The sequence below is a fragment of the Panthera onca genome, chromosome C1, assembly GCF_046562875.1.
Source record: "Panthera onca isolate mPanOnc1 chromosome C1, mPanOnc1 haplotype 2, whole genome shotgun sequence".
NCBI lineage: Eukaryota > Metazoa > Chordata > Mammalia > Carnivora > Felidae > Panthera > Panthera onca.
The window spans coordinates 123711712-123738675 of NC_138346.1; the positions used below are offsets into that span (position 1 = coordinate 123711712).

At 41.5% G+C, this 26964-nt stretch overlaps 1 protein-coding gene across 2 annotated transcripts; it reads left to right on the forward strand.

Moving 5' to 3' along the window:
* Positions 1-5261: 5261 nt before the first annotated feature.
* On the forward strand, positions 5262-26853 carry AMPD1 (adenosine monophosphate deaminase 1). Of its 2 annotated transcripts, XM_060625432.2 has the most exons (16): positions 5262-5364; positions 6682-6693; positions 10122-10302; positions 11392-11557; positions 13902-14067; positions 18027-18246; positions 18751-18880; positions 20120-20314; positions 20609-20740; positions 21383-21546; positions 23474-23600; positions 23901-24064; positions 24978-25098; positions 25760-25933; positions 26205-26315; positions 26674-26853. In XM_060625432.2, exons 1-16 carry the CDS (start codon positions 5343-5345, stop codon positions 26830-26832), a joined length of 2244 nt encoding a protein of 747 aa, XP_060481415.1. In that variant the 5' UTR covers positions 5262-5342; the 3' UTR covers positions 26833-26853. The 2 variants fall into 2 exon arrangements, with proteins under 2 accessions (XP_060481415.1, XP_060481416.1); XM_060625433.2 differs by lacking the exon at positions 6682-6693.
* Positions 26854-26964: the final 111 nt, after the last annotated feature.

Below are 26964 nucleotides of genomic sequence, written 5' to 3' on the forward strand. Positions count from 1 at the left end.
TGACTCCTCTAAAACCTCCCTAACAGTTTGGCAGCCACAGAGCCAGGACAAGAGGTTCTTGAACTTGACCTGAGGAGCTGGCTGACAGCTTCCAGCTGCCATAACGTTTCATTTGCAACCCTGAAGCCATGCTCAGTACCCACACTCCCTACCTCACAGTGACTGAACATGGTGAGGGTACTAGAGTGGGGCCAGTTTTCTCCCTACAGGACTCCTTGAACGGGCAATCCTTGTGGGGAACGCCCCACTGGCCTGGCCAAGACCTTCCCAGACTAAAATCTGAGGCTCTTTCAAGTCATCCTCCTTCCTTCCTTCTCTCTTCTTACACCTGTCAGATCATCATCGGACCATGGTCTGAAGACTTTCCCTGCCTACCCCTGCTCCCTCCTCTTTTATCCTTCACAGGCATTACCTTAAATGCAATAAATCTCTTGTATGTCTCATTCTCTCTGGGCATCTTCTTAAAAGGAGCTGAACTGACCCATGGTGATCACCCACTTTCCTAATTGCCAAACCTATGAACTATTTTCTGTCCTTTCATGAAGTCTCACAACATTAAGCCCCATGACTTGGTTTCAGATTGCTTTTCTCCCAAAGCTTCCACGATACAGTATCTTCTTCTTCTCCTCCTTCGTCCCCCATCATTTCAACTTTTTCTGTGGTCTTTTCTTTCTACAACCAATCCTTAAATATTGGTTTTCCTTAAGAATCTTTTTCTATGGCCCTCTGCTCTTTGCACACGTTCTGTCTCAGTGCTGTAACTGATTATCAGAGTTTTAACCAAGATCATTGCTGATGACTCACAAATATATCTCCAGTTCAGGATTCTCTCCTGAGTTCTAAAGCCAAATATCCAACTGCCAACTGGACATTTCCATTTCGAGGAATTAAGCCAAATACATTGGTTTTGGCTTTAATCCTATCTATCCTCTTGTATTATCTTCTTACCAATCACTCACAAGGAAACTTAAGACTTATTCTCAACAACTCCTCTTCCATCACCCCATATCCATTTTGTGGTTTGATAGTCTTGTCTTCAAAATAGGTCATATCCGTCGTTTCTGCTGCAGTTCTACGGTGATTGTTTCCATTTAAGCCTTCATCATTTTTTTAAAAACTTTGTAAAACGCTCATTTTTGAGAGAGAGAGACAGAGACAGAGCATGAGTGGGGGAGGGGCAGAGAGAGAAGGAGACACAGAATCCGAAGCAGCCTCCAGGCTCTGAACGGTCAGCACAGAGCCCGATGTGGGGCTCGAACTCACGAGCCGTGAGATCAGGACCTGAGCCAAAGTTGGATGCGAGGTATCTAAATGTGAGGTATCTGAAAATCTACACTAGTAGTCTAAATAGTTTTGAGAAGAGACCTACTCCTGTCTTCAGTTATAGAATTCTCATCAATAGAAATCACCTTGTTTTGTTTTCTTCCTAGCATCCATTACTACCTGAAATTACCTTATTGTATGTTGCCCATTAGAACATAAACAGAGGCTGTGTCTTTCTTGTTCACCACCATACACATGCCACTGCCCAGGACAGTGCCTGGTTAGGTTTGCAAAAGTTGAGGCCACACAACTAGTAAAAACAGGAGATAAGACTGGAGCCGAAGTCTGTCTGAAATTACCCACAAACTTGGTGTCCTTGAGTACCCAAGAAATATTTGGTGAAACAACAAATGAAGTCAGTGAACTTTTGTAAGTTTATTTATTTATTTTGAGGTGGGGGGGGAGGAGAAGAGAGAGGAGAGAGAGAGAACCCCAAGCAGGCTCTGCACGGCCAGCTTGGAGCCTGAAGCGGGGCTTGAACCCAGGAACTGTGGCATCATGACCTGACACAAAACCAAGAGTCGGATGCTTAACCAACTGAGCCACCCAGATGCCCCTTGGTGAATGTTTTTAAATGGAGAGTGTAGGGGTGCCTGGGTGGCTCAGTTGGTTTAGCGTCCAACTTCTGCTCAGCTCATGATCTCACAGCTCATGGGTTGGAGCCTTGCATTGGGCTCTGTGCTGTCAGTGCAGAGCCGGCTTTGGATCCTATCTCCTTCTCTCTGCCCCTCCCCCACTAGAGCTTACGCGCACACATGCTCTCTCTCTCAAAAATAAACATTAAAAAAATGGAGAATATAGTGGTGTCTTATTTGTTTATGTTTATTTATTTTTGAGAGGGAGCAAGAGAGAGTGCATGGATGCATGTGAGTGGAGGAGGGGCAAAAAGGGAGAATCCCAAGTAGGACCCTTGCTGTCAGCATAGACCCTGACTTGGGGCTCTATCTCATGAACCATGAGATCATGACCTGAGTCAAAGTCAAGAGTCAGACAACTAACCAACTGAGCCACCCAGGAGCCCCTCAAAGTGATGTTTTAAAAAGATTTCATCTGGAAGTATTTTGCAATATGATTTGGAGGCAGCGAAAATAATTAAGAATCTATTGCAATCATCTGAATTTGAGGTGACTAATGATTTATGAAAATTACATTAGCTGCTAATAACCAAAAAACCTGAGTAATCAATTTCTTTTTTTTTTTTTTTTTTTTTTTTTTTTACATTTAGAAAGATCTATTTATTTGAAAGCCTTTTAAGTCAGTTTCTATTTAACCGCACTGTGAAATATGGTCATGTAAGCCATTTGCTTAGCTGTTGTATTATTTCTAAGACAGATTTCACATCTTCCATGCTGTTATTAGAAACTGTGTAGGATGAAATAGGAAATAAGCAGATAGTATTTATAAAAAATGCTTACATTTGTGCAGACGGAATACCACATATGAACGTATTTAAGTTTACCTTCAAATAAGGAAAACTAATCATTCATCTGAGTAATCAATTTCTAAAACAAATTTATTTTTCTTATATACAGGTAAGCCTTGAACAACATGGATTAAAACTGCCACATCCATTTATACACAGATTTTTTTTTATAAATACTGTAGTATAAATGTATTTTCCTTATGGTTTTCTCTTCTTTAGCTTACTCTTATAAAAATACAGTATACAATATATAACATGCAAAATATGTGTTAATCAACTGTTTATGTCATCAGTAAGGCTTCTGGTCTGTAGTAGGCTATTAGTAGTTAAGTTTGGGGGGAGTCAAAAGTTACATGTGGATTTTCGACCATACGAGGGGGCAGCGAGAAGGATGTCAGTAACCCTAACTCCAGCGCTGTTTGGGGGTCATCTGTTTTAGAAAGCCTGCAGGGGGGCAGTCCAGGGCTAATATGGTGACTTGAGGATATCTTCAAGGACCCTGGCTCTTTTCTTCTGCTCAGGTATTTCTTCACATGTGGCTTTTGTCCTGCTCATCACTTGTGTTACAACAATGGTTGATTTGCACTCACCCAGATATATATTTTTTTTATTCCAGAGAGGAAGAAGAAGACTGGCAAAAAAGCAGAACGTATGCCAGCTAAGATGATGTCTTCTAAAAGGGGTTTTATAGACATTGCACCCAGAAATTCTGTTTATATCCCATTGGTCAAACTGTACTTCATGGCCACGTCTAGCTGCTTGGAGGTTTAGCAAACACAGTTGATTTCGGCTGAGTACGTTAGTGCCCAAACTAAAAAGGGCTTTATTAATAAGAAAAAAAAAGGGAAAATGACTTTTGAGTAGATAGCTAGGGTATCTGCCACAAATGGAATGGGAAAATTGAAGGATAACATATAAAGATAAGGATCGCTAAAGAGGAAGGAAGATTGGGGAAGGAAATGTTTAGTTTGGATATATCAATTTGTAGATACCCCTGGGAAACCCAGGTGGAAATATCACCAAAAAAGTTGGAAAGGAATGAACAAATGTTTTGGTTCAGTAACACCATTGTAAATGTGTTTTCATGTTGCTGATGAAAAGGAGGCGATCGCCAAAAACGTAGGCAGCAAACTATTCAGTTTTGCCAACAAAAAAGCTTGTTCCAATTTTCCATAGGAAACAGTTAGTGTTGAAAAGATTATTCAGTCTACATCCATAATTCTGTTGTAATCTGAAGTTCCAACTTGTGCTACTGTCTTTAATATAAACTGTTACAACTGATAAGCTCTGCTGAATCTCAGAAATACTTTCTTTACCTAACAGTAATTATCACATAATTAGCCACAGCAAAGACTCTCTATTATTGTCGAAAGATCCTAAGATTTTGGTCCAGAGGGCCTTAGCTTTGCCATTTATGAGTAGAAAGCCTTCGGGCAGGATACTTCACTTTTCAGAGCCTCAGTTTTCTCATTTGGGAAGCAGGGATAAAGTACTTATAGGATTGTAATTAGGATCCAAAAGATAATGTCTGAAAAAATGCTTTATATACTATAAAATGTTATATAAAAGGAAGATATCATTCTTTTTATAACAATATACAAAGGAGGGGTAAATGAGCACTCAAGATGGAAGTTTAGTTTCTCTAAGATTTGAAGTAAGTTTACTATCTAATTCATTAAATAAATTCTGTCAAGGGGATTTCTGTTAAACATAGCCCATTTCTTCTTCTTTTTTTTTTTTTTTTACTTATTTTTAAAATTTGTATTTAATTTATTTTTTTAATTTACATCTAAATTAGTTAGCATATAGTGCAACAATGATTTCAGGAGTAGATCCCTTAATGCCCCTTATCCATTTAGCCCATCCCCCTCCAACAACCCCTCCAGCAACCCTCTGTTTGTTCTCCATATTTAAGAGTCTTTTCTGTTTTGTCCCCGTCTCTGTTTTTATATTATTTTTGCTTCCCTTACCTTATGTTCATCTGTTTTGTATCTTAAAGTCCTCATATGAGTGAAGTCAGAAATATAGCATATTTCTGATGAAAGTGTGGGTGTGTGCATGTACACACACGTGTGTGCTTCTGTGTGTGTGTGTGTGTGTGTGTGTGTGTGTGTGTGTGTGTGGAGAGAACTTGATGAATACACCAGCATATACATCAAACTCAGCAAGCTGTTCTCATGACTGAAATCCTGAGGACTTTGACATCCAGAGCCTATAAGACTTTGCTGTATTTCACCGGGGTGAAAAATAATCATCACTGGTAAAATCATGTAAGAAAACTACACCTGAGGAGAATCCGGTGCATAGGAAGATTTAGAAAGTACTGAAATGCAATTCCTGACCTAGCACTTATCTTTTCTGAAATCCCAGGGTAAAGACTGAAGGCTTCACCTGTTTTTCTCTGTCAATTGCCTAAAGCTATAAATAGGTCTAAAACTCATCTCTCTCTTTTTAGCAGAGAAGGGTCAGATTACAGATGCAAAGCAAAATCATAAAATGAATGTCAGGGTATTTTATAGTGTCAGGCAGTCATCCCCACAGCCTCCTCTCTCCTCCTTTCTACTGTGCTATCCTAGAATCAAGGACCCCGGCAACAATGCCTCTGTTGAAACTTCCAGGTAGGTGTGCAAAAGTGTTTTGAGAGCTCAATTCTTTTAAATGCAGCCATTCCTTTGAGTATATCATGTCAGCTTTGACAATCCTTTATTTAGGGTTCAGAGTACCACTTAATTATACTTTTCAGGAAGAAGCAAGACAAGATTTTCAAGGATTTTTTCTTCTTCTTAGTTTTGGAAGGGAGATAATTTTCTAAAACTGTATCATGTGGTAGCATCTTTGATGATCCCAGGAGAAAACGGTGGAAGATATTTAAAATCTACTCTGCTAGTCTAAACAAAGCCTGTGCCTGTTGGAGTTCACAGCAGTGTCCTATACAACGTCTCTAGCTATAGTGTTAGTTGAAAATCACAAGCATGATGGAAATGTTAACCCAATCTGTGTATTTTGATGGCTCACGATCCAGGTTTGTACACATAATAATTTTTAGAATCATACTAAGTCTTTTTCATTAGGAAGGAAATACATATCTCCTGTGAAACAAGAAAGAGAAATTCCACTGAACATAAAAGTAATAACACTCATTTAGAGAACACGAGAAATTTAGGAGAGCAGTACTAAGAAAAAAACAACCACAGTCCCATCATCCAAAGATACCACTTTTCACATGTTAGTGTTTTTCTTTTCAATCTATTTTCTATGCAACTTTAAGGAATTTGTAAAAAGCATAGCTGTGATTATATAATACATGTCACTTTATAGCCTGCCTTTTTTTTCCCTTAACATTATGACTTAATCGTTTATCGCGGTATTCTAAACTCTTCCTAAACATCATTTTAAATGGCTGGGTAATATTCAAATCTTCTTAACTAATCCCTTAGGTTCTTTACAGTTGGGTAAGTAAAATTGTATTCTGACAACAGTATTTGTACATAAAGTTTTTGCCATTTTTAAGAATGGAAATCAGTAGGGTAGATTGTCAGAAATGGCTGTTTGGTAGGTGTTGCTAAATTGTTTACCAAATGGGCTCCTTCAGTTTGGCTGAAACCAGCATTGTATGAGAGTTTCCATTTCTCTAGAGCAGATTTCTTTAACACCACATTTTACAAAGCGTACCTCTTTACGATTATAAACATAAATTTAAGGAGCCATATTAGAAAGGGAAAGAAAAGAAAGGGGTGTGTAATGACCATATTCCCAGAGTTTTCTGATGACAGCAAATTGTAGGTAAATGGAAGAATGAGCTGTAATAACACATTCCACCTCCCCCATTTCTTGTACCAATCTACACATTTCTATCCCAAAGCACAGATTAACAGCCACTATGGTTTCTGAAAGTTGTTTATATATTTTATCTTGTTTTCTTTTACTTCAAACAGCTAAAGAAAAACGTGAGTATTTTGGACAGTTTTTCCTGCCATTTGCCAAAGTATCAATGAAAAATAGTACTGTTCATTAATTCAGAAACATGAGTATTTTTCAGCAGTGTTTATTAAATGATACCATTGAAAGCCAACAAAGGTTAATAATAACCATAGATATCCCATAGCATAACAAATGAACTCATGGATTTTCTGGACTCTCCCCACCCCCCCCCCCAAAAAAAAAAACAACCAAATCCATTTTTTAAAGAGAACATCAGAGGGGCGTTCACCTGATGTTTTAAAATAAAATAGTATTCTTTAGATATAGGTTAGCCAGCGGGGCCTATTGAGTCTTGCCTTAGGAAATCCTCAACTCCAAAGCAAAACATTTCATGGTAAATTTCTCTGACCGGGTCAAATAAAATCTCACTTCAGATAAAACTGGAACTTTAAGTTATGTTTCAAATTAGACTTGTCCTTACGCTGACTGATAGTAAGTAGGTCTGCCTCAGAGAGGCATAGAGGAGATGAGACGTGGCAGATGAAACACCTACGACCTGTCTTTTCTACCCATCAATAAAGCACTGCTGGGAAATAAGCATGCTCTTCTGGATCTCAACGTTGAGTGAAGAAGCCAGCATGACATTCCTCTTCTCAAGAGCCTTGCACTTCCCATGTTAATAGTAATAATCCCCAACTTCTATATAGTACTGTGTCATTTTTAAAGGATTTCTTGTTTAACCTTTATGGCAATGCTCTGAAGTTGACATCATTATTATTAGCATTCTCTTGTTATGATGATGAACACTGAGGCTCCTTGTGATTATGTGGTTTCCCCAAGGCCACCCAGCTGTCACAGACACTTCCTCACTCCTAGTTCAGTGTTCACTCTGCTTCATCTTTCTACCACTTGTTTCTATTCTCTTGTCTACTCCACATGTAAATGAAGATGTCCTGTCGTCCAGACATTTCCACTCAGGTGCTCCATTATCTCAAATGTAATATGCTGAAAAAAGAACCCAACAATTAGCTATACAAACACAAGGGACTCATCTCTCCTTTACTCCATGAATTCAGAACTGTCACCAAATCTTATCCACTCATCTTTTGAAATACCAGTTTCACTCTTTCTTTCCCACAACCATCGCCACTCCCTGAAATATTTTTGAAAGGCAGAGCTCTTGAATGAGGAGTCAAATTTCAGCTGTGGTTGCATGAAGTCAAAACAACTGGTTGATTCAGTGGAAGGAAATATCAACCATGTAATTTGGGGGCATCATGCAAACCACATCTTAGAGTAGAGTTTCTAACTTTTCAATCATCGCTAGTGGCTTAGGGAGATGGAACTCAGTAAAAACAATAACATTTAAAACTATGAAACAAATGGATACGTGCAGTCCTAGGTAATGACTGTTTGTTCTGGACAAGCCAGATCTCAAGCAAGTAGGATTTGGTTTCTGAGCATCCATTTCCATGCCGTCCTTCCTGAGGCCTCCGGCAGCATCGTCACAGACCCATCATGACAAGCCAGTTGCATCCTTGTCCTCATCATCATCATAACCAACTAGCCTCTTTTCATTTGCGTTTCATGGTGCATGAAGCCTCTTCTAACTTGCTTGCCATTCATCCTTGAGGTGCATGTGCTTGCTGGCATTCCTGGAGGAATGATACTAATCTCTGGGGATCAGCTGGTAGTGGGGTGGGGAGGCATTCTCAGGCCATCAAACATATCTATTTAGAGTCCCATTTGGTCCTTTGTGGAGTGTGGTACTTGTCAAAGAACTACTCCATAGCATCCAAAGACGGTCTTCAGTTTCAGGAAGTGCTTGAGTTTAATGAGGCAGACAGATGCATGAAGTTCAGCAATACAGTGGATTTCTGTTATTCTTTTGTGATAAGCCAGGTTTTGAAAATAGGCTGACCTGACAGTGGTGGTGAAGTTATGATTTAATTACTATCATTTCCAATGTACGCTTCAGCCTATACTAAGTCATATCATTTATCATTTCCTTAATAGCCCCAAACTAACCCCATACCAGATATCTGTCTGACCAATGCTACCAAATTGCATCATTCAGTTTGATCTGGTGCTTTTTTGTCTGTAAAGTATTTCCCTGTACATTATTACCACAACAGCCTCATGAGTGAGTTTTGGTAGGTACTGGTATTCCCACTTTACAGATGAGGAAACTAAGACAGAGGAAGGTGGAGGTGTCGGTAAGTGCAGAACAAGGATTTGAACACATGCACTTACTCAAGTCAAAATCGAAAATGTGGCATTTGGGAGATCTGTAAGGACACTGATGGGGCGGCAATGAGGGGATCTTTCTCTTTGCACGCAGTTTGCTCTGTCATCATTTGAAGAGTGTTCTGTCTTCTGTTGCTCCAAATAGCTAACTCTTTGCCATTCTCATTATTTGCTACCTGCTCTTTTCTGGAAATATGAAGAGATTTTAGAAGTATTAGAAGTAATGACTATTCAGATGAAAACAATTGGGTATGTGGAAAATGCAGTGGAACTTAACAGAAGAGCAGATACTTGATGGCCATTACTACGCTGTATGATGAAATTAGTTCCCTTACATCCGGAGAGTCTTGGGGTTATTCATTGCCAAACTAAACGTCACCCCTCCACCCATTCTAAGAATGGGAATATTAAGAGAACCTCAGTCGGAAGAGTATATGATTCTTGATCCTGGGGTTGTGAGTTTAAGCCCCACGCTGGGCGTAGAGATTACTTAAAATAAACTTAAAAACAAAGGATGGGAATATTAAGGCATGTAAAAGTAAAATTGGCTTTCCAAGGGCCATTCATTATGAAAAGCCACATGTCCACAAGAAGTGGGACTCCCAACACCGGGTAGTAACTTTCAATGGCCCCCTTCTCCCACATACCAGCATATCATCAAGTTGTCAGGATTTGAAATAATGTGTGAGAGAAACACAGTATCTGTCCTATGAGGAAGAAAGGCCCAAAGTACACGTTTATTTCTCACAACTACCTAGATCACTACGATCTTTCTAGAAAGAAAAGCTCCAAAGACCAACAATCCTATTCACACCTTCACAGCCATCGGAAAAACTCCACCAGTCTAATGAGAAAGATTATGCTGCGTGGTTACTACGAAAATCAGACTTAGCCCTGCCAGAAACAGGTGATCTTACATTAAGTGCTAATCCTGCAAGAGACCAATCCCACCTTTAGGACCTCCTGAAATGTGCTGCAAGAATCTGACCTGTGTTTCTGAGAATAGATTTCCAAGCTACCCACACAGAAACCTCTAAAGAGACAGTAGAGCGGCACTGAGCTTTGACATGCTTCTGGGGCACTGGTTAGAGTATAGGGGAGCCACGCACCCAGGGCAGTCCTTAGCACTTTGCCTCACACATAACAGGAACTCTCCGATGAGTTCTGAGAAAGGGCTTGAATACTAATCCATGAAAACCTCTTTTAGAAATTGATGATGAAATACGTAGCTTGGCTGAAAAAGTATTTGCCTCTGAAGTCAAAGATGAGGGAGGCCGTCAGGAGATTTCCCCCTTTGATGTGGATGAAATCTGTCCAATTTCTCATCATGAGATGCGAGCACACATATTCCACCTGGAGGCCATGTCCACCTCCACAGAAGGCAGGAGGTAAGTGGTGTAAGGGAATGTTGGGACATTGGGACACAGGAAGGAGAATGGTCAGGGCAGCTGGTTCAGTCTGTCTGAATGATGGTTCAACTTGGAGGAAGAACTCTGCCAGAACTAAAAATTCTTCCCTTTCACCTATACCCCCCACCCCCGCACTGTGTAAGCTAGGGCAAGGTTAGCAATGACTAAAAAGAAGAAAAGAGTAGACATCCTGTGCTCATGCACATCTTCCTTTAGTTGAAGCCTCCCTATCTGCCCAAGCAAGAGGATATGAGCTCCTGTGCAATTGTTCCAAACCAAGGTAGGCTGATGGCTGCTGGGCACACACTCAACTTATACACAATGGGTACGGAAACCAGAACTCAAGAGCCTCATCTTCAGAGTTCATTTTTAGCCAACCTTCGCATTGTGCTATCTGATATGAATATAGCCCTCAGGCCAGTCTGACCTCCTCCAGGCCCCAGGGATACAACACTCCATTTCTGCCTCCCTGCCCTGGTCATCCTCTTTATTTTGTCTTTAAGGAAAGAACAGCGATCCCCTTGTTCAGCATGCCCCATAGGACCTAACGTAAGTCTTGGGTCAAAGCAGAAACTCAATAAATACTTGTTGATCTAAGGAAGTAATATTGACTAAGCAACTTATAAACTCCGTGCACTAAATCTCACAGAATTCCTTTAAGGTAGGCATTATTACACTATTTTTTTTCATAGGGGGCAACAGAAGCTCACAGAGTTTCAGAACAAGCAGAAAACAACACAGGTAATAACTGACATAGCCTGTGCTTGTTGTGGTTCCCAGACTGCCCATCTGCTAGGAGTGGACTGCCAGTGAAGAATAAGGTCATGCTGAAAGCCTTCTCGTATGTTCCCAAAGGCCAACGGTCCCAAAGGATACCGGGAAGAAGGGAATACGGTCACGTGATCCCTCTTCCCATATGGTTGGATCCTGTTTCTGACAGCCAGCTGACATTTTAATTTGCACTTTTTGTCCTCAAAATGAAATTGGATAGTGAAACACCAATCTATCACAACGCAACTCCCAATGAGGACCAAGTTAAGTTCTTTTATTTTTGTGTTTCAAACCCAGAAAAAAGCGTTTCCATGGACGGAAGACCGTTAATTTGTCCATTCCACAAAGTGAAGCATCTTCCACTAAACTGTCCCATATCGACGAATACATTTCTTCATCTCCAACCTACCAGACCGTGCCTGATTTTCAGAGAGTGCAGATCACTGGCGATTATGCCTCAGGGGTGAGTTGCTCTTTTTCCCCTCAAATGTCGCTGCTGGGAAGACACAGCTTGATTGTTTCAGCTTCCTTACCTTCTTGCCTTTCCTTCTGAGGAAGGTGTTAGTTCACTTGTCCTTTGTTGTACTTCATTATTGCATTTCAATACTGATTTGCCATGACTTATATTTCTGTTTTGTTTTATCCCATCCCACATGATCTATCCTTCTCTATTCCATTTGCTTGCACATGGACAGTATGTAGTGGAATGCAGTGTGTGTGTTACAGAATACACTAGACAGATTTTGGCACAAGAAACAAGAGAGCACCTGGTGGGCTAATCTCATTGAGGATATCGCAAGACAAGACAGGGAGCCTCGAGGAGGCACAGGGGGCTCTTGGGAAAAGATGGATCCCGGGCAGCCCTAGAATAGAGACAAGGGCTTCAGGTAGCATAAACCAATCCAAGAAAACAGCTTGGAAGAAAGAGAGGGAGATGAGAAAAGAAGAGTGGAGAGACCAGAGAAAAGAAGAAAGATGAGAGAGAGCCTAGAAAATTCTAATAGGGCTATTGTTTTTTTTTTGACCAACGGTCATCTCCAATTTCATTGCAGATGCTTACACGGTAGATTATTGCCTGGAATAGACTCTAGTTATGCCACAGGGATAGTAAACTCCTGTCACAAACAACTTGACCTTCCTGTCCTGTCCAGGACAGTTGGGCAATTAATAAATCTCTGTCACATGAACTTGCAGAATCAGCATCATATTGGTGAAACTGATGTGTAGCTATCAGTCTATGCTCCAAATATAGTTTTAATGACCAATCCTAAGCCCCCTTCTCATGTAACTGACCCACTTAGGGTCAGTCCCAAGATATTTAAAAAGGGACAGAGCAAGGAAACAAACACAATTCTTGTTTATTCACTTTCTGTGTGATGACATGACTGCAAATGGCAGGCATTTTAGATTATAAATGACTGAAAGGAGATGTTCAATAGAGCTGCCGTTTGGAGAACGCCGGAGTTAAAAAAAAACATAAAAACTAAGAGGCAAAGTTGATACCGCTTGTGCTTGGTAGAAACAAACACAAACGAAAAGAAAGAGGATGGGAGGAAGGAAAAGGTTCACAGAAGTCAGGGAGTAGCTGTTTCTCCTCTGAAAGCTGGAGGACACCTGAAACCATGACATGGAGTCTTTGAAGAACCAGGCGTGTTGGCTGAATGTGGCTGAGCTGCTGAGCAATAATCAGCTGGTTGTATTCTGTGCCCCCATCTGTTCTCACCTTGTAACTGAACAGAGAGGTAAGGGGGATCAGGACTAAGTTTCCAGGGCCATCAATCCCTGATAATCAGTTGACTCCATGTAATCAATTCTTATTGAGCACCTACTGTGTGCTACGCATTGTGTGCTAAATGCTGAGGACACCACGGTGAATAAGATCCAGCTCTTATCCTGGAGAAGATAGACCGGTGGCCCATTAGGTGGCAAAGGAACAAGCATGCCGTTAGAAGCAGACCTCTAGTTCCAGCACCTGTGCCAGAATCTCTCGGCCAAGGTCAGCAAGCCTTTAAAAAGAGTTCAACTGGTTAGGATCAACATCCGGGCCTCAAACATTCAGAACAAGCTTACATTGGTCCCAGAAAATCTTTGGGCTCTGATGACGATCATTCAGTGATTTCAAGTTATAACTCTTTGGGCATGCCGTCCCCAGCCCGGAGTCAGGGATGGGGCATGGGAGACATACCAGCTTAGGAAATTTCCGGCAGTTCTGAGAAAATGTTATTCTAGAATCTCTCCATTTTTAGCCACAGATTAAGTTCTCTTTAAAACCATCCAAAGGAATGATAACTTCTCATAAGATGATGTTCTGATCCATCCATAACGACAGAAGGCAGGGCATGCATGATAGGGTTTGAGGGATGTGTGACACCTTATTCATCCCCACATATTTCCCCCACTGACCAGAAAGTGGTTTGAATTCTCAAATTAGAGTCACATGGTCTTTCAGTTGAGATACCGTCTTCAGAAGCCCGTATGTAAAACCTGGAAGGAAGAAGGTATTTTCCATGTTAGAATGGGTTCTTTTAATCACACTCACTAGATAATCACTGCTTTCTAGCAAACACCAAACAAACACAAGACTTGTAGACCAGGTGAGTTTTAGTAGAAATGAAAGAGGGCAAGAAACTTCAGGACCTGCTCCTGGAGGAAGACCCAGGGCCCAAGTCACGTAAGGGAGCAGCCACGTGGGCAGGTGGGCTCAGCACGGGCTACAACACCCAGGAGAGAGCAGGGGCATACCCAAGACAATCCACTTCTTGGATTTTCACAGGAGTGACTCCGATGCTCTAACACTTTCTTGGCAGGTGACAGTTGAAGACTTTGAAATGGTTTGCAAAGGTCTGTACAGGGCACTGTGCATACGGGAGAAGTACATGCAGAAGTCATTTCAGAGATTCCCTAAAACCCCTTCCAAGTACTTGCGGAACATCGATGGTGAGGCTTGGGTAGCAAACGAGAGCTTCTACCCAGGTACGTCAGAAGTAATTTTCTTATGCAGCATATGAAATAGATCTTTTGGTTTAACTACTCAATATTAAGTATGTCCCTAAATTATAGTAGTCTCCCCCCACCACCATTCCGTGATTTGGCTTTCTTCAGTTTCAGTTGCCTGCAGTCAACCGAGGTCCATACATAGATGGTCCTCCTGATTTATTGTCAGAAGGTCAGCAGTGGCCTGAGGAGTTCAGGTGGCTTAGTTGGTTAAGCATCCAGTTCTTGATCTCAGCTCATGTCTTTTTTTTTTAAATTTTATTTATTTACTTTGAGAGAGAGAGAGAGAGTGGGGGAGGAGCGGGGGACAGGTGGGGGACAGAGGATCTAAAGCGGGATCTGTGGTGATAGCAGAGAGTCTGATGTGGGGCTCGAACTCATGAACCGTGAGGTCATGACTTGAGCCGAAGTTGGACTCTTAACACACTGAGCCACCCAGGTGCTCTCAGCTCAGTTCTTGATCTCAGGGTTGTGAGTTCAAGCCCCACGTTGAGCTCTGCACTGGGCATGAAGCCTACTTAAAAAAAAAAAAAAAAAAAAAAGAGGTCAGTGGCCTACTGCTACCTCACAAGGCCTACCTTATTTACCCCATTTCATGTCACATAGGAATTTTATCATCTCACGTCATCACAAGAGGAAAGGTGAGTTTAGGGCAATAACATATTTTGAGAGAGACCATGTTCAATTAAAAAAAATTTTTTTTAATGTTTATTTTTATTTTTGAGAGAGAGAGAGAGAGAGTGTGAGCAGGGGAGGGGCAGAGAGAAAGGGAGACACAGAATCCAAAGCAGGCTCCAGGCTCTGAGCTGTCAGCACAAGGGCTTGAACTCGTGAACCATGAGATCATGACCTGAGCTGAAGTCAGACACTTAACCAACTGAGCCACCCAGGCGCCCTTCCCAATTTTTATTACAGTGTGTTGTTATTATTGATCTATTTTATTATTAGTTGTAGTTGTTAATTTCTTACTGTGCCTAATTTATAAGTTAAACATGTAAGTTGATAGACCAGTGGCCCATTAATAGGTATGTATAGGTATATATAGGAAAAGACAGTCTATACAGGGTTCAGTGCTATCCACAGTTTCAGGCATCCACTGGGGGTGGTGGAACATGTCCCCTATGGATAAGGAGGGACTACTATCTAAGTAAGCCAGTCTAAAAATATCATAGTCGTCTTTGGCTCCATTCTCTCTCCTGCCCACGTGCACAATCACATAATTAATTCCGTACAATACCTCTCAAAATCTCCCCTCTTTGCTATTCCCCAAACCCTAATTTAGGTCTATCTTTCACCTTGTCTAGGCTATTATCATAGCTTCTGACCCATTCTGTTAAATTCTAACCTCACCGTCTGTTGGTGAGATTCACTTAGGTTCCAGTTACTAAAACACAGATCTGAACATATCCCTCTCCTATCACAAACCTTTAATCGCTCCCATTACCTTCCAAATTGAGTCCAGTCTTTAGCCTGGCATTCAAGGCCTGCCACCAGCTGGCCTTCTAACTAGATTCTCAACCTATTTATAAACTTACCTTATCTACTCCACCTTTGTTCTGGTCGGAAGTGTTTCCTGTCTGCCGTTTGGTTCAGCACTTTCCTGCCCCTGTACTGTTGTCATGCTGTTCCCAGTGCCTGGACCGCCCTTCACTTTTTTCACTGTATGTCCATATGTCCAGATGCAACCTCACCCTTTGACGTGCAGCCCAGATGCTATCGTTTCCTTCCTTCCTCTAACCTCTGGAGAACACTAAACTATAAGTTTTGACTTTCCATAGTACTTCATTTCCGTCTCTCACTTTTTACTTTCTGCCTTATATGAAGTGAAGTACATGTTTTTAAATAATCAGATTTCTAGAACTTCTCAGATTTCTATCGTATAACTGTATCATGTTTTATTTAACCAATTCTCATTTTTAGGCATTTAGATTTCCGACTTTTAAAAATTGATTTCCAATAAGGCTGCGATGAACAGCATTAGAGAAACATCTTTGTGCAGTGGCTCGACATCTTCTGGAGTATACTTCTAGGTTTGAGATTTCAAGGGAGACAAATATTAAGGGTTTTTGAACTTGCAAATTGTTATGTCATTAAAGCTTTCCAGTTCTGTAACTTCTTCTCTATAATTCCTTTTAATATTAAAATCAGAGTAAACATGTATCCTGTTTGGCAATACATAAAATTGGTTTACCTCTTTTCTATAATACTGTCATTAAGATATTTGTTTTGTCTTTGCTTCTTCTAAATTGTGCTTTATCTCTCTATTATGTTCAACTATAAAGATTCAAAAAATTAATGTTCGACATAGCAAAATACTGTTTCACTTCTTTCGTGTTCCTTGTCTCCTAGTTTTGAATAGAAAATGCATGACTTTTTTTTTCCCATATTATTTTTCCCACTGTAGTTGTGAGTCGTCACTGGCAAACTGGAGACTTTTCTGCTGCCTTGGGCACTTACTTGTTGAAAGTAGAAGGTTAAGCGCTTTAAAGGCCATGACAACGTAGAATTTCTTCCTGGCTTTCTTAGGTTGAAACTGTTAGCACTGGAAAGAAGGGGACATTTACCCACAAAATCCCTTCTCATTCCTTTGTAGGTGCTTTAGAAGGTGGATAGTATGTTATAATTACAATAAGAACTGGAATTCTTCTAGTAAGACTTTATTTTATATTTCCACTTATATTAAAACCAGTGTAGACGGAGCACAAAGGGTCTTTAGGGCAGTGAGACCATTTGTATGACACTCTAAGAGTGGATACATGTCATTGTACATTTGTCCAAACCTATATAATGTACAACCCCAAGAGTGAACCCTAAGTTAAAGTATGGCCTTTGGGTGATTACGACATGTCAGTTATGTTCATCAGTTGCACCAAATGTACCCTCTGGTGGAAGGTGTGGATAGTGGGGAAGGCAGTGCCTGTGCGGGAGTAGCAGTGAGTATATGGGAACTGTGTATTTGATGCTCAATTTTGCTATGAACTTAAAACTGCTCTAGGGACGCCTGGGTGGCTCAGTTGGTTAAGTGTCTGACTTCTGCTCAGGTCATGATCTCCCAGTTTGTGGGTTTGAGCCCTGTGTCAGGCCCTGCGCTGACAGCTCAGAGCCTGGAGCCTATTTCAGATTCTGTGTCTCCCTCTCTCTCTGCCCCTCCCCCACTTGTGCTCTGTCTCTCTCTCTCTCTCTCTCTCAAGAATAAATAAACATTTAAAAAATATTTTAAACTGCTCTAAAAAACAAAGTTTTTTGAAAATAACCACTCTAAATTAAGACTTCTAGAGAGGTTGGTTTTATTAAGGACACAATGCAAATTCTACTTTTCAACTGTAGTTTGATTTTATTTCTATGCAAATATCTCATAAGCTAATAAAATGTTCTAAACAGGAAGCCTTTGATAAGCTACTTTAGTAAATAAAATTATTGGTAAGTAGTGTATCAATCATGTAAACAGTACTTCTAAAGGACTTGAAAATCATTCTTACACTAGATAAAATCTTATAGTTATTTTAAACTACTAATTTGGTCAGCTTTGAAAAATAATGTAGGAGCGCCTGGGTGGCTCAGTGGGTTAAGCGTCCGACTTCAGCTCAGGTCATGAACTCGCAGTTTAAGGGTTGGAGCCCCGCATCCGGCTCTGTGCTGACAGCTCAGAGCCTGGAGCCTGCTTCGGATTCTGTGTCTCCCTCTCTCTCTGCCCCTCCTCTGCTCACCCTCTGTGTGTCTCTCTCTCAAAAATAAAAATATAAAAAAAAATTAAAGAAAAGAAAAGAAAGAAAAATAACGTAAAAATAAGCTTTAGCTTAGCTCTGGGTAAATAATTATAACTTATGACGTACAGGATTCCAAACAAATGAGATCTTACAGCATTTCATATTTTGGCTATTTTCATGTGGTCATTTGTCTTATTTCCTGATATATTACTCTGTGTTTCATTGGGAAAGTCTTTACCCCTCCTGCGAAGAACGGAGAAGAACCCTTCCAAACAGATAACCTCCCAGAAAACCTGGGTTATCACCTCAAAATGAAGGACGGTGTGGTTCACGTCTATCCTAATGAAGCAGCAGCCAGCAAAGATGAACCTAAGCCACTTCCTTATCTCGATATGGACACCTTCTTAGATGATATGAATTTTTTGCTTGCTTTAATTGCCCAAGGACCTGTGTGAGTGTTTAGTGATGCTACCACCATGAGTACTAACACTGCTCTTAGTAAGAATGAGTATTTAACCAAGTGCTTACAATGTTCAAACACTGTTAAACCCGTCAGGTACATTATTTCCCATCTCCTCACAAGCATCCTGCGAGGTGGGCAGTTTTATAATTGCCGTTTTGTAAGCGGAGACTCTGATGAGTTAAATAATCTCCCAAAGTCACACAGCTCCCTGAGATTCAAGTCTGCATCTGCCATCCCTAAGCCTTGAGCAACGCTGTCTCCCCGGGGCTGTTAAATGCCTTCCCAAGTCTTCCCTCACTATTCTGTCCAACATGGATGAAAAGATTGAGCCCCTGGAGCCCAATACTTCTCAAGTGAGATTAACTGCAAACTGAAATGTTTGTTTCAATAATTGCTTCCTATGGGTAATAAGGGTCCTGATGGTTTTGAAACTGTGACTGTTTTCCTTAAGTGTCTGAATGATTCAGAATTATGTGATTTAATTTTCCACAGTAAGACCTACACCCACCGGCGCCTGAAGTTCCTGTCTTCCAAGTTCCAGGTCCATGAGATGCTCAACGAGATGGACGAGTTAAAGGAGTTGAAGAACAACCCCCACCGAGATTTTTATAACTGCAGGAAGGTAAACGTGGGCACTGCTCAGGGGCCAGCGCTGGGCAAAAATGGGAGCCCAGTTAGCTCTTGAGTGGGACAAGAAAGAAACTGTTTTTAGTGAAAGCAAATGAATTATTCTAGAAAGTTAAAATGCCATTTCTACTGTTTTCTACACAGAAGGGTTTACCACATTCTTGCCACAAAAAATTATAATGATCGTGAACCACAAAAATAACAAAAACGAACGAAATCTCAAAAACTGCTATTCCAGGCTTTGGAAGATCTTTCTTCTAGTCCTTTTTCTTCTACTTCCTGACTCTGAGATATAGCGGGTGATGATTAAATATTTCTGAGTTTGTTTCCTCATTCGTAAAATTGGAAAATATATCTGCTCAGTCTAGCTCACAAGAGGACGGTGGGCATCAGATGCGCTAATAAGTGTAGAAAATGAATCAACTTAGAAACACCTCTGAGATGTGTTCTGACCATTTGAGTGATTGCAAGAAGTGAGGATAGAAAATATATGAGCAAAGATTCAGGACCAAATCCTGGCTCAGCTGCCTGTATAACCTTGGGCAAATTCATCTATCAAATCTCCAGGCTATAAAATTATAATCATAAGAATATCTAGCTCAGGGGCGCCTGGGTGGCTCAGCCTGTTAAACATCTGACTTTGGCTCGGGTCATGATCTCGAGGTTTGTGAGTTCAAGCCCCACTTCGAGCTCTGTGCTGACAGCTTGGAGCCCAGAGCCTGCTTCAGATTCTGTGTCTCCCTCTCTCTCTGCCCCTCCCCTGCTCGCACTCTGTCTCCCTCTCCCTCTCTCTCAAAAAGAAATAAAACATTAAATTTTTGTTTTAAATATCTAACTCATAAGTTCCATCACTGTGTCAGTCATGGCTTTGACATGATTTTGATCTTTTCTCCCTTTGGGGTTGAAAGCTGTGGCAGCTAGTTTATTTCAGGGGTGGAGAATGGTCCCTGAGAATTTTGTGTGGATCAAAGGTAGAGAGTTAATTGGATAGGCAGATATCCAAGAGAAATAGGCATTATTATTATTGCACCGCCCTAAACTTTCACATTCTTGCAAGGGTACAAAAAGGTGCTGCTGGTTCTTTCCTGCCGGGCCACCTTCACCGGATGTCAGGTCACATCCCTCTACTTATTCCTTTCTCTTGCCTCAATGGGGTTTGCAGGCACCATGGCCTCTAACAGAGCAGCATGACTAGGGCTGATTGTTGGTTTTCTTTCTCTGAATGTACACACAGGTGGACACCCATATCCATGCAGCCGCTTGCATGAACCAAAAGCACCTGCTGCGCTTTATTAAGAAATCTTACCACATTGATGCTGACAGAGTGGTCTACAGCAGCAAGGAGAAAAATCTGACCTTGAAGGAACTTTTTGCCACATTAAAGATGCATCCCTATGACCTGACTGTTGATTCTCTGGATGTTCACGCTGTAGGTTGAAAAAGATAATGTCAGCTTCATGCTCATACTCAGAACCGCACATGCCATTCTCCTATAACCTCCCACTTCTCAGAGCCCTCTTAACCGTGTTGGCTGACCGTGCTGACTGAAAGCACCCACAGACAATTTTGAGGTTCACTCATTGTCAACTGTGCCAGATTCCTTTCTTGGAGCCCACCCCCTTCCCCCCGGTTCCCAGGCCCTGTTCCTTGTGGCCATTCCCTCGCTCTCCATGTCCCAGCAGCTCTGATAATAATATACTTGTGTTCCTGTTTCCTGATTCAGGGACGCCAGACCTTCCAGCGTTTTGATAAGTTCAATGACAAATACAATCCTGTAGGAGCAAGTGAGCTACGAGACCTCTACTTAAAGACAGACAATTACATTGATGGGGAATATTTTGCCACTATCATCAAGGTGAGGAGGAACCAGCCAGATCTATGGTACCTGGCCTGGTTCTTGAGGAGGGGGAGGGAGAGAAGGAGGAAAAGAAGGAAGGAGAAAAGAGAAGAGGAAGGAGGAAGAGAGGGAAGGAAAGGAAGGAGGGAAAGGAAGGAGAAAGGTGCTATCCCTGGGGAAGCACAACAGAGACGAATGCAAGAATTTCTTCAGAGATGTCCACTGTAATGATTTAAAAGACTTGTATTCCGAGGCTAGAGAAGCTGAGGGTGTGGATTTGGGACTGATTAAGGACTCTTTCAGGCTCATGGCCTGAGCTCTAGCATGCAGGAATGACACAGTGGACTTGGGAGATGTGCGTTTTGGAAAGTAGGGGGTGTAAAAAGAGCTGAGTGTTGTTTGCAGGCCCCTTGGATTGGATATTTCAACATCCTTTCTCTGACTTTTTCACTCTCTAGACTCCATCACTATCAGTCTCTTACGGACTAGATTCCCCTCATCTCTCGATTTCCTTAGATCTTAAGGAATAGGTTCCCTCTGACCTCCTTTTACGCTTCCCCTGTTCTTGGTACCCACTTCCTCTCCCTAGACCCCACAGATTTAGACCCCTGAGGGACTTGTGGAAATTCCTGGCTTTGGACTCCTTTCTTGGCTTCGCAGGAGGTAGGTGCAGACCTGGTGGAGGCAAAGTACCAGCACGCCGAGCCCCGCCTGTCAATCTATGGCCGCAGTCCTGATGAGTGGCACAAACTGTCCTCCTGGTTCGTCCGTAACCGCATCTACTGCCGCAACATGACCTGGCTGATCCAGGTCCCCAGGATCTAGTATGTACCTTCCCATCGGAGATGCGAAAGCCTGACTTCATCCCGCCTGCCTCGCCTTCTCTGCACAAACAAGAAAGATGTAGCGCCTCTAGACACAAAAAAGCTTTGTTAAAGCGGAGCTCAGAACAGGGTCCTGGGTGCTTGGTTTAGTCCAATCTGGGTTCAGCACTCTTGACCAAAGACAGGAACTAGAAAGATCATTTCAGTACAGTTTTCTAACCAAGTTTTGGGGTTTTGTTTTTTAAAACATGGGACTTCACTCAGATCACAAAATAACTTATTGAGAATATTTGAAACTTAGCTAGGATGAGAACTATGTACATTTTACTATACTTTCCCTTTCTCCTGGTCTTTCTCTCTGTGTCCAGTCATTCTTTCCCATGCTTATCTGGACTGGGATGTAGCCTTCTTGTATCAGAACCTTTATTATCGGGATGCCGGGGTGGCCCAGTTGGTTAAGTGATTGACTCTTAATTACGGCTCAGGTCATGATCTCACGGTTTGTGAGTTCAAGCCCCACATTAGGCTCTGTGCTGACAGCGCAGAGCCTGCTTGAAATTCTCCAACTACCTGCCCTCTCTCTGACCCTCCCCTGCTCACCCACTCTTGCACTGCACTCTCTCTGTCTCAAAATGAATAAACATTAAAAAAAAGAAAGAACCTTTACTACCACCTGACAATTGTCTCATTTACAAGTGTTCAAGTCCTCCACAATCAATGAGTATTTATCAATGGTATTACGATTGATAATTACTCATGACCCTCCGGGATGCTCAGCTTCATTGATCTTCTGTCTAACTTAAGTGTTTATATATTTTCTGGCCACCTGCCTCTGTATGCCGCCCCTGCCCCCCACCCTTGTCAATGCAAGAGTTTTATCCTGTCTCTTGAACCAAAAAAGTAACTTTTTGACTGGGGTAGGACTTCCTGTCTAATATCATTAAAGCAGAGAGGCAGTAGGTGTGATAAGAGCATGGACTCTGCACCTAGACTGGCTGTATTTGAATCCCAGTTTTACTATTTACTAGCAGTGTGACCTTGGGCAAGTTTCATGAGCTCTCTGCCTTTGTTTCATCATCTTTACAATGAGGGCATCTGGTTGGCTTAGTCAGTAGAGCATGGGACTCTTGATCTCCAAGTTGTGAGTTCAAGTCCCACATTGAGTGAAGAGCTTACTTAAAAATAAACTAACTAAAAAATAGGGTCATAATGGTAGCTAACATACTGAGTTGTTATAAGGATTAAATTAACTAATATTTCTGGCTACTTAAAAGAGTGGATGGCCATATGCTGAGTGCTATATAAGAGTTAGTTCATTAGATTGTCCCTGGCTAAAGCATATCAGAAGTGTTTTTGTTTTTGTTTTTCTTTTTTGAGAGACAGAGAGAGTGAGAGAGCGCACATGTGAGAGCTGGGGAGAGGGGCAGAGGGAGAGAGAGGATCCTAAGCAGGCTCTGCACTGAGTGTGGAGCCCAACACGGGGCTCGATCCCACTACCCTGGGATCATGACCTGAGCTGAAATCAACCAACTTGAGCCACCCCAGGCGCTCCAGAAGTGTTCTCGATAAATGTATCATGCTCACCATCTTATATACCACAAATAAGTCACCCAATCTTTTGCGACATATTTCCTATATATACTCTTCATTTTCTATATGGATTTAGCTGTGAAGGTTAATATTTTTACTACAGAGGTTTTGTAGAAGAGATTGAGGCAACCGGTCCAGCAAGAAATTTATGTGTCTATGCCTCATCTAAACGGAATCCCTCTTTATGGGTAGCCAAGAAGAGTGTACGCGAGTGGACCTAGAATGGACACACTAAGTCTTTTTTTGAACATGGCATCTTGCCCTCTGATTTCTTCACACAGGGGCTATTAATACTAAAACTATTTTCCTCCTAAATTCTCTTTATTCTTGCCTTTAGCGATGTGTTCCGATCAAAGAACTTCCTCCCACACTTTGGAAAGATGCTGGAGAATGTTTTCATGCCAGTGTTTGAGGCCACCATTAATCCCCAGGCTCACCCAGACCTCAGTGTCTTCCTTAAGCATGTAAGCATGAGCCTTTGGGCCTTCTCACCGCTGTGCGTGAGCTAGTATTGCCACAAGCTGTGGGCCACCATTAATCCCCAGGCTCACCCAGACCTCAGTGTCTTCCTTAAGCATGTAAGCATGAGCCTTTGGGCCTTCTCACCGCTGTGCGTGAGCTAGTATTGCCACAAGCTGTGATTCATTTTTGGTGCTTATCTCTGATGTTTGGTCCTTCCTTGCCTTTGGGAGCTGAAAGGTTTTCTGAGGACTGGGATCCTGTAGTCGAACTGACCCCATTGCATGGCCTACTTTTCCGGACAGATTACTGGCTTTGACAGTGTGGATGATGAGTCCAAACACAGTGGCCACATGTTCTCCTCCAAGAGTCCCAAGCCCCAGGAGTGGACCATGGAAAAGAATCCGTCTTATACTTACTATGCCTACTACATGTATGCAAACATCACGGTTCTCAACAGCCTGAGAAAGTAAGTAGACAGAACTGGAGGTAGAAGGAGATGATTCTATTTGGCACACCTCTTTTGCTCAGACATTGGCGCCTTGGGTGGTCAAGGGTCACTGCACTGCACTGCTAGGACGCTTTCAATTGGCCCGAATCAGAAATTTCTTTCCCTTGTCTTTTTCTTCGGTTTCTTTCTTTATTTAGTAGCAGGAATGGATGTTTTGGAGCCTTCAGCAACTTTCACAGTTCCTTTCTCTGCAAGTTTAGGAATTTTCACTAATCACTGCACAATTTATTATCATACTCCATACACTTCACCCTTCTTGATATACCTGGGTAAAGAATAGAGGAATATTATAACGGGGTTTTCTGGAAACATCTCCCCCCTCAAGTGTGAGTAGGAGAAATGACAACATGGTACTTTTGGTAAATTTCCTAATCAAATCTTGACTTTCCTCCATACCCTCATATCCTCTGCTGCCTCTTTTTTCAGAAGGCTATGTTCGGGAAGAATTAAGATCATGACCTGGAATTGCCAGTTTTACCGAATCCTTTGGATGCCCCACTCTCTTTCAGAGGGTTAATTCTTTTCTTACCAGATTTTCTTTTTTTTTTTTTTAATTTTTTTTTCAACGTTTTTTATTTATTTTTTTTTGGGGGGGGGACAGAGAGAGACAGAGCATGAACGGGGGAGGGGCAGAGAGAGAGGGAGACACAGAATCGGAAACAGGCTCCAGGCTCCGAGCCATCAGCCCAGAGCCTGACGCGGGGCTGGAACTCACGGACCGCGAGATCGTGACCTGGCTGAAGTCGGACGCTTAACCGACTGCGCCACCCAGGCGCCCCACCAGATTTTCTTATAAATTACTCCATGCCCCAAATTGTTGCCGGGTCCTAGCCAGCCACCTGTGATAACTATGGCAGTTGCCTTTCCCTAGGGAACGAGGCATGAATACTTTCCTGTTCCGACCTCACTGCGGGGAAGCGGGCGCTCTCACCCATCTCATGACAGCATTCATGACAGCAGATAATATCTCTCACGGCCTGAATTTAAAGAAGGTGAGTTGGAGGCTCTCTTCCAAATATTAACTTTTATATTGGAGCTAGAGGAATAATTTTTTCCGTATCATTGTCTCCCAAGTCCTTATCAACACTGGAATCAAATTAAAGTAGAGCAAAAAAAGATTTTTGAGGTTATTTAGTACAGTTCATTTCACAGAAGCCAGACAAGTAAAGGGAGCTGCTTACGATTACCTAACCAGTCAGCAGCAGAGATGAGTTAATGCAGGTCTTTTGACTTCTATTTTAGAACTCTGACAAGGGAGAATTCAGAGGTGCTTGGCTTACCTTAAACTAGTTTTTGCCAGATTTCTTGTTATAGCATGTTTTCAAATACCTCTTGTGAGAGTCAGAACTTTCTTATGAGGGATAAAAAAATGTTTCAAGGTGAAGTCTTTTCCCGAGACAGACCATGTACCTTAGGCAACTAAAACTCAAACATTTAGTTTGATTCAAGGCTACTGAAAATTGATGATCCCAAAAACATTTATTCTAAATAGCATTTACATTTAAAATGATTATTTGTCTGTCCTCAGGGACTGAAAGAACGTATGATCATTCTTTTGAAAGCTAAAACTTGCAGATCATGTGGTTATAACATTTCTCATTTGTATCCCTTTTTCAACATCCTTAAATAATTTTTTGCACTTTTCCTTTTCAGAGTCCTGTGTTACAGTATTTGTTCTTCTTAGCCCAGATTCCCATCGCCATGTCGCCATTAAGTAACAACAGCTTATTTCTAGAATATGCCAAAAATCCCTTTTTAGATTTCCTCCAGAAGGGACTAATGATCTCACTGTCGACAGATGACCCGATGCAATTCCACTTTACCAAGGTACACATATGGAATCTTGAGCAATACAGGCATATTTGGAGGGACTGTTGTTTTCCATCCAGAATTTCAAAGTCAAATCAAGGTGTTTCAATATAATTTTTCTGCTGGATGCTTGTTATTTTTTTTTAATATGCTTCTTTCCTTCTCTTCTCTTTTCTTTCTTTCTTTCTTTCTTTCTTTCTTTCTTTATTTCTCTTTCTTTCTTTCTTTCTTTCTTTCTTTCTTTCTTTCTCTTTTTCTTTTTTTGCCTCATTTAAATAAATAACCTAAGGAGCCCCTAATGGAAGAATACGCCATTGCTGCCCAAGTGTTCAAACTGAGTACCTGCGATATGTGTGAAGTGGCAAGAAACAGTGTTCTGCAATGTGGAATTTCTCATGAGGTAGACCTGTCCTTGGCTGGCTGCCCTTCTGTGCATAGGATCTGGAAACTGAGTAATGAAAAGATAGTTGGGGAAACACATGTAGAAAAATTATCCCGCAAATCATACGCAAATACTATGGCCAGGGATTAGAAAGAATTCTTCTATCTCTCTGGCTATGCCTTTGGGCAAGGAAAATAAAACACATTTGACTTCTCAGCAGACCATGCGTACTGAGGCACTGGATAAGTGCTTTTACTGGTTTATGTTTTCCTTTTGTCAGTAAGTAATATAAGGAAGGGATCTTTGTGGAAGATGTAATTACTGTCTATATCAGGATAAAAAGACAACAATCATTCTCCTTTCTTTTCTCTTACAGGAGAAAGCAAAGTTCCTGGGCGACAATTACCTTGAGGAAGGCCCTATGGGAAACGATATCCGGAAGACAAATGTAGCCCAAATCCGCATGGCCTATCGCTATGAAACCTGGTGTTATGAACTTAATTTAATTGCTGAAGGCCTTAAATCGGGAGAATAAAGCAAATAAACCAAATAATAATGTGGGTGAGATTTTCATTAGAGAATATGAATGATAGTTACCAGTTACTGAATCCTTACTATAAACCAATGATTGTACTAGATATCATTCCACTGACATTATTTCATTTAA

What these genes read in the sequence shown, in the direction of transcription:
- AMPD1 (XM_060625432.2), top strand. Translation starts at nt 5,343, where the DNA reads ATGCCTCTGTTGAAACTTCCAG. An exon ending in TTAATTGCCCAAGGACCTGT is followed by an intron (nt 18,247 to 18,750) that starts GTGAGTGTTTAG and finishes AATTTTCCACAG; the next exon opens with TAAGACCTACACCCACCGGC. An exon ending in ATTTTGCCACTATCATCAAG is followed by an intron (nt 20,741 to 21,382) that starts GTGAGGAGGAAC and finishes TTGGCTTCGCAG; the next exon opens with GAGGTAGGTGCAGACCTGGT.